The sequence below is a fragment of the Chrysochloris asiatica genome, unplaced genomic scaffold, assembly GCF_000296735.1.
Source record: "Chrysochloris asiatica unplaced genomic scaffold, ChrAsi1.0 scaffold00047, whole genome shotgun sequence".
NCBI lineage: Eukaryota > Metazoa > Chordata > Mammalia > Afrosoricida > Chrysochloridae > Chrysochloris > Chrysochloris asiatica.
Window position 1 is genome coordinate 1129875 of NW_006408565.1, and position 10721 is coordinate 1140595.

General features: G+C 44.0%; 1 protein-coding gene across 1 annotated transcript in view; it reads right to left on the reverse strand.

Annotated features, from left to right (window-relative positions):
* The window catches only part of ZSCAN20 (zinc finger and SCAN domain containing 20), an 18213-nt gene extending 8394 nt beyond the window's left edge, over positions 1-9819 (reverse strand). The window contains exons 1-5 of the mRNA XM_006862362.1: positions 9397-9819; positions 5255-5438; positions 4711-4787; positions 4317-4398; positions 2307-2987 (exon numbers count right to left, since the gene is read on the reverse strand). Coding sequence (XP_006862424.1) covers positions 2307-2987; positions 4317-4398; positions 4711-4787; positions 5255-5438; positions 9397-9819 — 1447 coding nt within the window. The remainder of the gene's footprint in view (positions 1-2306; positions 2988-4316; positions 4399-4710; positions 4788-5254; positions 5439-9396) is intronic.
* Between the last annotated feature and the right edge of the window lie 902 nt (positions 9820-10721).

Sequence of the window (10721 nt, forward strand, 5' to 3'; positions counted from 1 at the left end):
TGATGATGTATGGAGGGGATTATAATCAATGTAATGAAAGAAGTCATATGAATGGTTGAATGTGAAACTGATGATGTGCCCTGTAAACTTTCACTCAATCCACAATAAAAACCGTAAAAAAATAAAATAAAATAAAAAGAGGTAGTGTATGATCAAGAACTGATGATACTGATGGAAGAAGTCCAAGCTGTACTGAGGGCACTGGTGAAAAAGAAGCTCCAGGAACTCATGAACACAAATTGAAATCTTTGAAAAAACTGATGCAGCAGTGGAGGTGCTCACTCATCTATGCCAAGAAATTTGGAAGAATACTTACTACCTGGCCAACCAACTGGAAGAGGTTCATATTTGTGCCCATTCTAAAGAAATGTTACCTAACAGAATGAGGAAATCATCAAACAATATCATTACTATCATATGCAAATAAAACTTTACTGAAAATAATTCAAAAATGGCTGCAACAGTACATTGACAGAGAACTACCAGAAATTCAAGCCAGATTCAGAAGAGGATGTGGAACTAGGGTATCATTGCTGATGTCAGCTGGATCTTGACTGAAAGCAGAGAATACCAGAAAGACGTTTACTTGTGCAAAGGCTTTTGACTGTGTGGATCGTGACAAGCTATGGATAACGTTGTGAAGAATGGGTAATCCAGAACACTTAATTGTGCTCATGAGGACTCTGAATGTAGACCAAGAGGCAGTTGTTCAAACAGAACAAGGGGACATTGAATAGTTTAAAATCAGGAAAGGTGTCCTTTCACCATATTTATTCAATCTGTATGCAGAGCAAATAATCCAAAAAACTGGATTATATGAAGAACAATGTGGATTGGAGGAAGAATCATTAACAACTTACGATATGCAAATGATACAAACTTGCTTGCTGGAAGCAAAGAGGACTTAACATATTTACTGATGAAGATTAAAGACTATAGCCTTCAGTATAGATTGCACCTCAATATAAAGAAAACAAAAATCCATACAACTGTAGAAAAAATAGAAGTTGTCAAAAACTTCAGTTTGCTTGGATCTACAATCAACACTCATGGAAACAGCGGTCAAGAATCAAATGATGTACTGCAGGAGACCTTTTTAAAGTGTTCAAGAGCAAAGATCTCAGTTTGAGGACTAAAGTGCCTCTGACTCAAGCCATGCTATTTTCAATAGCTTCATATGCAAGTGAGAGCTGAACAATGAATATAGAAGACTGTAGAACAATTGATGCAATTAAGTTATGTTGTTGGAGAAGAATACTGAAAGTACTATGGACTTCCAAAAGAACAAACAAATCTGTGTTAGAAGTACAGCCAGAAGTACAGTCAGGATGGTGAGACGGCTTCTCTCATACTTTGGACATATTATCAGAAGGGACCAGTCCCAGAACTTTATGCTTAGTAAAGTGAAAAAGAGATGGATTGGCACAGTGCTTGAGCAATGGGTTCAAGCGTAACAACAATTCTGAGAATGACACAGGACTGGGCAGTGTTTCGTTCTGTTGTGCATAGGGTCGCAGAGTTGAGACCAACTGGACAGCACCTAACAGCACAATATTTCCATTTTCCTGTGTCCCATTCCTGGCCTTAAACAAACATCACTTTTACATTTCCATTAAACTATTCTGGGATTCTGGATACAATGTTTTCCTAAATTAGTATCTGTGAAATCACGGGTTGATGTGCTAGTTACACATTTTCTAATAAACACTGAGAGAAATTGTTAAAATTAGAAGTCTACTCATGTAACACTGATATAGCCTTAGTGGCTCAGTGGTTAAGAGCTCAGGTGCTATAGGAAAGGTTGATGGTTCAAACCCACCAGTGTCTTCAAGGGAAAAAGATGTGACAGTCTGCTTCTGTAAAGATTGTTGCTGTTGTTAAATGTCGTTGAGTCGATTCCGACCCATAGAGACCCTGTATAGGGTTTCCGAGGAATGGCTGGTGAGCTTAAACCGCCGACCTTGCAGATCAAACGGTTTTACAGTCTGGTGCAGCCTTAGAAATCCTGTGGGCAGTTCTACTTTGTCCTAAAGGTTCACTATGAGTAAGAATCAACTCAACAGCAATGTCATCATCTCCATACGATCATACTGGATTAGCTCTTCAAATTCCTTTAAGGTTTTGAAAGTTTAAAAGCTTTAAAACTAAGAAAATATGTACAAGAAGAGCTATTGTAGCAGAAGAGAACAGAAATTTGAGAATGACTTAAGGAACCTAACTCCAGTGACAATAATCTAGGCTGGCAACAAAAGCTAGGCTGGTAGGAGGGTTAGTATGTGGATCCAATGAAACCCCCATGTTCTTACCAACACGACTCTGGAACAGAGCTGGGCCCCCGGGAATCCTGGGCCCCTGGAAGGACTCATCAATGGCCAGGTCATCACCATTACAGTCTTCTGCTATTTCCTCAGGTTCCCAGACCCCTTCCTCCTGTTCATCCACCTCTGCATCACTATCTGCCAGTCTCGGGAGTGCCACAGCCTCTCCAGGGCTGCGAATGGCTGTCCGAGCCCTCACTAGGGCCTCCAACTCCTCATAGAAGGGGCAGGTCCCTGGCGGGTGGCTGCTCTTGGCTTTCCGGTAATTCCGTAGGAGGTTTTTGACCCTGTACCGACACTGCTCTAGCGTTCGCAGGAAACCCCGTGCTCTTAGCCTCTCTGCAATGGCCCGATATATCTGGCGGTTCTGGTGACAAGTCCGGAGCTTTTCAGAGAAAGTAGACTCACTCAAAATTGCCAGGAAAGTCTTAGTCTCCTCATAGCCCCAGTGAACACCTGACACCTTCATGTCCTCCACATCACAGTGGTACTGGTCTGCCCAGGTCCTCGAGTCCCTCCAGGCCAATGGCTGAGCTGAGTTGGCTTGCTCATTATCCATGCTGTAATCTCCTGCAGTGTTCCTCTTCCCAAAATTTATAAGGCGTGTACCCCAAAACTCTGGTGCTTGCTCTCGCTGGGAGGTGCTATTTGGTTGTGAAACTAGAACTCCTACACAAAAGGAAGGAGAAGAATTATTGAGTAAAAATGATCTATTAAGTAGTGTTTGTCCCTAAAACTTTTATCCTACAAGAGGCAGATGAGAAATTCCCATGCTCATCCCTTAAAATATCTAGGAAACATGAACAGCCACTCTTTTCATCACTCTCTTAAGAATTAAGGTAGCACTGGGCTGCTAACCACAAAGTCAGTAACTGAAACCTACCAGCTGCTCTGTGGGAGAAATGGGAGGCTGTCTGTTCCCTACAGAGTGGCCGTCTCAGAAACCCTAGGGAGCAGGATGAGTCTAAATTGACTAACGGTAGTGGGTTTAAGATCCATAGCTTTCTGAAGTCTATGGAATTTCAGAGTTAGGAAGAAGAGCTGTGCTTTGCAGCCAACACTGTGACAGTAGAAATGAAGCATGCCTGGGTAAGAGGTGAAGACCCTGATGGTACATCACCTTCATTACCTCATACATTCATTGTGGTCCATGGTCAGGGACCCAGCCTGCTGCCTCAGAAATCTGATGTTTTCAGCACCAGATAGGCGCCATCTCTCTGAAGCTGACTCAAGTGAACTAAGTCTATGAGATGGATTTATTAAGCCAAAATGAGAAATAAATAACTGTATGAAGTCTAGAAGACCTGCACACTCTCCTTCCCTACTATATGCACAGCTGTATTGGAAGCCAGATAATGAGCCATTTCTTTGGAGAGTCTAGGATCATCATGAGGGAAGACACACAAATGGAAAAAACAGGACACTAAGATAGGTCTGACTCATGGTTAAAGTAAGATACTAGAAGCTTGTTGGCTACTTAGTTGGCAGTGGAACCCCGGTTTTAGCATGTATCTGGGGAAATAGTGACCAGAGGAACAAACTTTAAGATATGATAAGCTAGATCATCTTTGAGCCTCTTTTAGCTTTAAGCTCTTTTTCCTCTGTTTTTCTTCAAGTATTTATTTTAAGGCTTCCTATTTTGTCACAGCTGGGAGCTACTGGGATAGTGGTCCTTTAAACACAGCTTATTGGTTTAAAAAACAACAATATTTATTTTATCATTCTTTGAGGAAGTCCAGAAGGAGTGCACGCACTAACCACCGGAGAGATTACCTCAGCAACGTCATAACAGACTCATGTTCTCTCTCTGCTCTGCCAGTCTCAAGATCGGCTTCATATTAAAGCTATCTCACTGCACCACAGGCCAACGAGACCACAAGTTTCCCAGCTGGAGAAACACACAGAAAGAACTTTTCTTCCAACCACTGAATTCAGTGGTGAAGAGACACACTTTGGAAACAGAGTGGACCTCTTCTTCCCGGGACATTGTTTCCTTACCCAGGGACCTGCTGTTTCCACAGCTGCCATCTGGGGGCTCCTTGTCGAACTCCTCAGCAGGTTTTCTGGGTCCTAGGGCTTCCTGCCAGATGCAAAAGAGAACACCAATGACAACTGCGGCAACTCCAATGTCACTGCCTTATAAAAAGCCGGGGATGCCACCAGACCTCTGGAAAGACAGCCAGAATGTACGGGTGACATGTGGGAGGCTAGTGTCATAACAGCAGCAAGCCAAGAAGCAAAAAGTGGGGTTGGAAGGGACAGGCTTCTAGCTGGATAACCCGTTCTCATGCCCAGTGCTGCGGGGAGCCCGTGGGGACACAGGTGGGACACTGATGCTGAGAGCAGAGGAGTAGTGCTATCTATCAGCAAGGAAGAACAAGCAGTAGCTTACCTGGAACTCAGGGGCCACCTCCCAATCACCAATGCTCCCCATCTTCGGGAGAGCAGGGACCCGGGAAGTGAGAACAGCTGAGGAGAAGAAAACCTCTCTGAAACCCAAGCTCTGGATTCCAGAGACACCCCTCCCCTCTCAGGTCCAGCTTTCTAGATGTCATGCTTGTCAGACTACCCATGTGGCCAGTGCAGATTTCTCCTTTGACTTCCCTTCTAGAGCACGTAGCTCCAAAGCAGCCTTGAGTGATGTGCCAGGTAGAAAATGAACTTCCATAATTACTGCCCAGCTGCAGCCCCATCTGGCCCTATGACATGATTTTAGCTACAGTGGGGCATGCTGGGGCTGCTGGGAGCTTCACCCTCTTTCCCAAAGCTTCCTTACGTACCTTACTTCTCAGTAAGCATGTCCATCAGACAGTTGTCAAGGTCTTGCTTTGAAGTCTGTGTGTGCTTCCTCCCCAGGCACAATTCCCCACCATCCAGCCCTTCTCCCTGGGGGCAAAGGCTCCATTCCCAGCGGTGCCCTGGTTCTTGGCACTCACCACTCTCTCTCAAGGACTGTAGCATCATATTGGTGTTTAGATGCTTGGGAAGAACAGGGTTTGGATTCTTCACCCACTGCTTCTGGGACTGTCCCTCGGGCCAGTGATCTGCTGGCTGTAGCTGGAAGTTCTGTGATTCCTGCAATACTTTTAAGGACCTGATCTCTGCACACGATTCCAGTTCCTACACACAGACAGCCAAAAATTCCCAGTCATCAGTTCTTTAAGTCTGGTAAGGCAGAGAATGTTACTTTGAGTACAACTGTGGTTCAAAAGCTTACAGGAGCTCTTAAGATACAAAGATGGCTTAAACGAGAACTACAGAGCCACCATACTGACTTCAGGACATAGATCAGCAAATTGGTGGCACAGCAGTTAAGCACTCCTATTTATCAGTAGCTTTGCAGGAGAAAAATGTGGCAGTCTGCTTCTGTCAAGATTTTCAGCCTTGATAACTTCATGAAGCAGCTCTACTCTGTCCTACATGGTCACTGTAAGTCCTACATGGTCACTGTAAGTCCGAATGAACTTACATGGTCACTGTAAGTCCTACATGGTCACTGTAAGTCCGAATGAACTTGATGGCAGCGGGTCTGATTTTGGTTTGCTTTTATAACAACGAGTGCATGTCTGTTCATCTACATTCTTTCAGAACACCTCTATGTATATGCAAGCAAATACAAATATTCTTATTTTTTCCCTTTTTTCATAAGAGGCATCTGAGTCTACAATGCTCTGAACCTTATTTTTTAACCCACACAGTTCAAGCTCACCAGTTGCTCTTCGGAAACCCTATACAGGGTCACTATGGGTCAGAGCTGACTCGATGGTACTTAAAAACAACATCCATCAGTGTCAACTCATTGCCAAATTTAGCTCCAAAAACCTTCTGATTTAAAACCACAAATCCACTCTCATAAGGCAGCACTTACTACCCTTGAGGATAGACCATGAGCACCAAAGCCCAATCCCAGTGAGAAGATCTACCAATATCTTAGATGACTTCACAGGAAGTAAACATCTGCTCATTGACATTCTTATATCATTGCTTCAAAAAAAATAAACAAAAACATCTTCACTTTGCTACTGTGACAGTCTACAGCAGAACTGTGTGACTAGACTCCACAATAACCTTCACTCCTGACCTCAGCTCCTCTATTATCTTCCCTGAGCAAAGATTCTGATTAAAGGGATGGCAGCTGTGGACCGAGAAGGTGGATTCAAAGGACAATGATGAGACCAAGAAAAAAAAAAAAAAATTAGAGAACACTGTTTCAGGGAAGATGAATAAAAAATCCTTCAAAGATGCTTGTGCACCTGATAGAGAGAGAGATTCTGCTAGATGGTGAGAACAGGAAAAACAATCTAGAAATCATAAAACAGAAGAGATGAAAATATCCCTTTAAAGAAAACAGCATACAGGCCCTTTAACCTAGAAGGTCCCAAACTTTTTCAGGTGGTAGTTCTCTTTGAGGAACACAATATATTTCATTCCATTAGTAAGACCTGGAAGAACTTTACTTGCAGAAAATCTAAATAAATTGTGTACTCTGCAACATATGATAACAAACTGCAACATCTATGCACACATGCCAAACTCCTTTGCTGCTGTTCCATTTGTTTGTACATTTGGGAGTACCTGGGAGTACATAGGCAAAATGGAAATGAAAACAAAAATCAGAGGAGAAAAACATAACAGATAAAATTACAATGCCTTATTTTTTTTCTCAATTTTTGAAGCAGTTTAATCTTGGGCCAGCTCACAGGAGCATAATTTGAAAACGTTTCCTCTAGTTCAACCCCCTCATCTTGAAGATGAAGAATCGTGAAGATCCTAATATAAATTCATTTTAAGATCCTGATTTAAGCTCATTTAACGTTCATTTCTGGGTCTCAAATTCTTTACCTTTCAGCTCTGAACCCCTAAGACTTCCATTGGCTCTTCACTGCCCCTTAAGACAAATAGCTTGTTTCTTTAAAACAAGCAAGCAAGCAAGCAAGCTAATCTGGGAGGTGAAATGGCTTATTAAAAAAAGGTACACTCTGTCTCATACTTAGATTTTTTTTCCCCTCATACTTAGTTTTGTAAGTAAATATGAGGAGTCTTCAAAGAGTTTATGGAAAAATGGAATAAAAAGATAATGGGATATTTGCACAAGCTTTCTGAAGTCCCCTTGTCTTATTCTCTCTGTATCATCAATCAGTTTGTAAAGGAATCCAAAAAGAAAAGCCACAGACCTTTCTTCTTCCAATCTCTTATCTGTACAGCACTTCTCGACACATAGAAAACCCCCCACCATCTACAAAGGATGTTTTCCTTAAACCTATAATTTCCCTCAACAAAATGCAGCTAAGAATATCACTATATGACAAATGGAAAGCAACAGGATTATGCTGAAATGAGGTTCTGGGTGGCTGGCAGCCAGCTAAAGGACTTGTTCTACATACACCAGCTTCAAAGCAGGATTTGAAATGTGTCACAACAAAATTACATAATGAGCCTTCGGGTCTCTTACAAGTTGTTGAAACTGTGAGTGTTAAATCCATGATATTTTCACTTGCTTCAGTTCTGCCATCTAGTTATAGAAACTTGGGCAAGTTACTTATCTCTCTGTGTGTCTTAACCCATTTGAAAAATGGTGATGAAAAACTAAACAAAATAAGAAAAACCCCACAGTTGCTATCGAGTTATCCTAACTCACAGTGGCCCATGTGTGTCAGAACAGTGACCCTATAAAGCAGAGCACAACTGCTCCAAAGGGTTTCTGACTGTCTCATAGTTCCCCACAGGAGGGTTTGGTGGGTTCCAACTGCCAACTTTTCCATTGGCATCCCAACACTTAACCCACTGCATCACCAGAGCTGCTGTCTGATACAGTGACGTGCTCAATAAATGTCAGCTGATGTCTTGTTTGAGCCTCACAACTCAGAGGTGCTTTAATGCTCATGGTTTGCAGAAGAGGCATCTGTCATGTAGTGGAAAGAAGGATGGACTTTGGAACCTAAGAATCTGAGTATAAAGGGGTGGGGGTGTCTTGGTTTCATATGTAAAATGGACACAAAAACACAATTTCTGTCTACCCACTTTACTGCTGTCAGAATCTCAAAAAATCACATATGTAGAACATTGTGTTAAGTCTAAAACACAATATAAACTAAATACTTTTTTAAAGTCATGGTTATGAATGCTGACCTTAGAGTCAAGCTACCCAGGTTCAAATCCTGAAGCTATGTGATCTTGGGCAAATGACCTATCTCCCTCCTCTCTGCTTCAGTTTCCACATCAGTAAAATTGGGATACCAATACCTAGCTCATTAAATTACTCACAAGATTAAATGAGTTACTGTACACGAAGTACTTAGAACAACCCTGCTTGCACACCTCAAGCACTGACTGATGAAGAGCAAAGAATACAGCCTTCAGTATGGGTTACACCTCAACAGCAAGAAACAAAAATCCTCACAATGGGGCCAATAAGCAACATCACAAAGACTGGAGAAAAGGTTGAAGTCATCGAGGATTTCATTTACTTGGATCCATTATCAACACCCATGGAAGCAGCAACCTGGATCTCAAAGGATGCATCTGCTGTAAAAGATTTCTTTCGAGTTTTAAAAAGCAAAGATGTCACTTTGAAGACTACCATGTGCCTTCCATCTGCCTCATATGCACATACAAGCTGGACAATGAATAAGGAAGACAGACGAAAAACTGATGCCTTTGAATTATGGTGTTGGTGAGGAATATTAAATCAATCATGGACTGCCAGAAGAATAAATAAATCTGTGTTGTAAGCAGTTCAGCCAGAGTGCTGTACTTAGAAGCCAGGATGGCCAAACTTCTCTCACATACTTTGGACATGTTATCAGGAGAGACCATTCACAAACACAGTGAATACAACAGTGGGCTCAAATATAGCAACCATCGTGAGGCGGCACAGGAAAGGGCAGTGTTTCACTTTGCTGTGCGAAGGGTAGCTATGAGTTTGAAGCGCCTCGGTGACACCTGACAACAGCATAAAGGGGAGTTGTTGTTGCTATTATTGTTGCTGATCTGGGCAACTATTAGCCAAGTCACAGTAGCCTAGCTCTGCTGCCCTGCCCAACCCACTGCTTAGAGAACAGACTATGGCCTCCCTCACCTGTTGCTGTGCAGCCCGGGCCTCTCGATGCCAATCCTCCACCAGGGCCACCGCCTCCTCCCCATTCTCTGGGTGGCGTGCCTGTACCCAAGTCTGTACCTCCCTGGGTAGGATAGTCAGGAACTGCTCCAGCACCAGCAGCTCTAGGATCTGCTCCTTGAGGCGGATCTCTGGTCTCAGCCAGCGGCAACAGAGTTCCCAGAGCTGGCTGAAGGCCTCATGAGGTCCAGCTGCATCCCTATACTGGAACTGCCGGAAGCGCTGGCGGGAGGCCTCCGGGACAGGAACAGGGTCCTGCTCCTCCTCCTCCTCGTGGGATCTGGGCTCTGCTCCCCACGAGTCCTCCTCCAGTTTCACAATCAGAAGTCCCTCCGGCTCTGGAAGGGGAGAGGCCTGGGCCTGGAATTCTAGGGCCACAGCCATGGTCTAGAGTGTTTGTCTCACTTCAGCCGGAATGTTGTCTTCTGACTTCTGCCTGCATTTAGGCGGTCTCCTGCAGTGGGGCTCCTGAGAGAGGAGTTGCTCCCCAAGGCTCTAAAGGAAAAGACAAAGAATACAGTGAGCGAGCGTGAGGACCCAGCAGTCTCACTCTTGCCTTCTCTCACATCATCCATGCCTGTTGTTGTTGAGTGCCATCGAGTCAGTTCCGACTCACAGCAAACTCTGTACAGGGTTTCTGAGGATCAGTTGGTGAGTTTGAACTGCAGACCTTGCGGTTTAAACCAACCTTAAGGTCAAGTGCTTATCCTACAGCATCACACCAGGATGCCAAGACAGGCAGGAAGTGAGACCACAATGTGTCCCCAGAGCCAGTATGCATACCTCAAGGAAACAGCACAGGATTAAATCCTCCGGGACATGCCTAAATGGCTGACATTCAAGGCCTCTATGAGCTGGCACAGTACAGCCTCCCTTCCAAACACTTCTCTCAAGATGGGTTTTATATGTCACCCCTCCATAAGGCGCTTCCTCCTCAGTGGTAACACATCCTTTAAGGGTGCTCCCCTTGCAAAATCCTTCTCTCACACTCCCCCAGCCATTCCCCTCAGAATAAAGTGCAAGCCTTGCCTAGGTCTCCAGTCTCTTCTCTTTGCCATAGCCCTACCACTCAGAGTGCTCCCGCTACAAAGTCCCCATTCCCAGGATCACGCCGCTCTCTGAGCCTTCCCACATACTCTGATCTCCTCCCCTTCTTCACCTAGCTAGGTCTCAGTTTAAACTGCACTGTCTCCAAGAGGCCTTCCATGTGCCTTCAAACAAGACTCAGTTCTCAGCCATAAGCCTCCACTCTATGCTGCTGTTGTTACGTGCCATCAAGTCGGCTC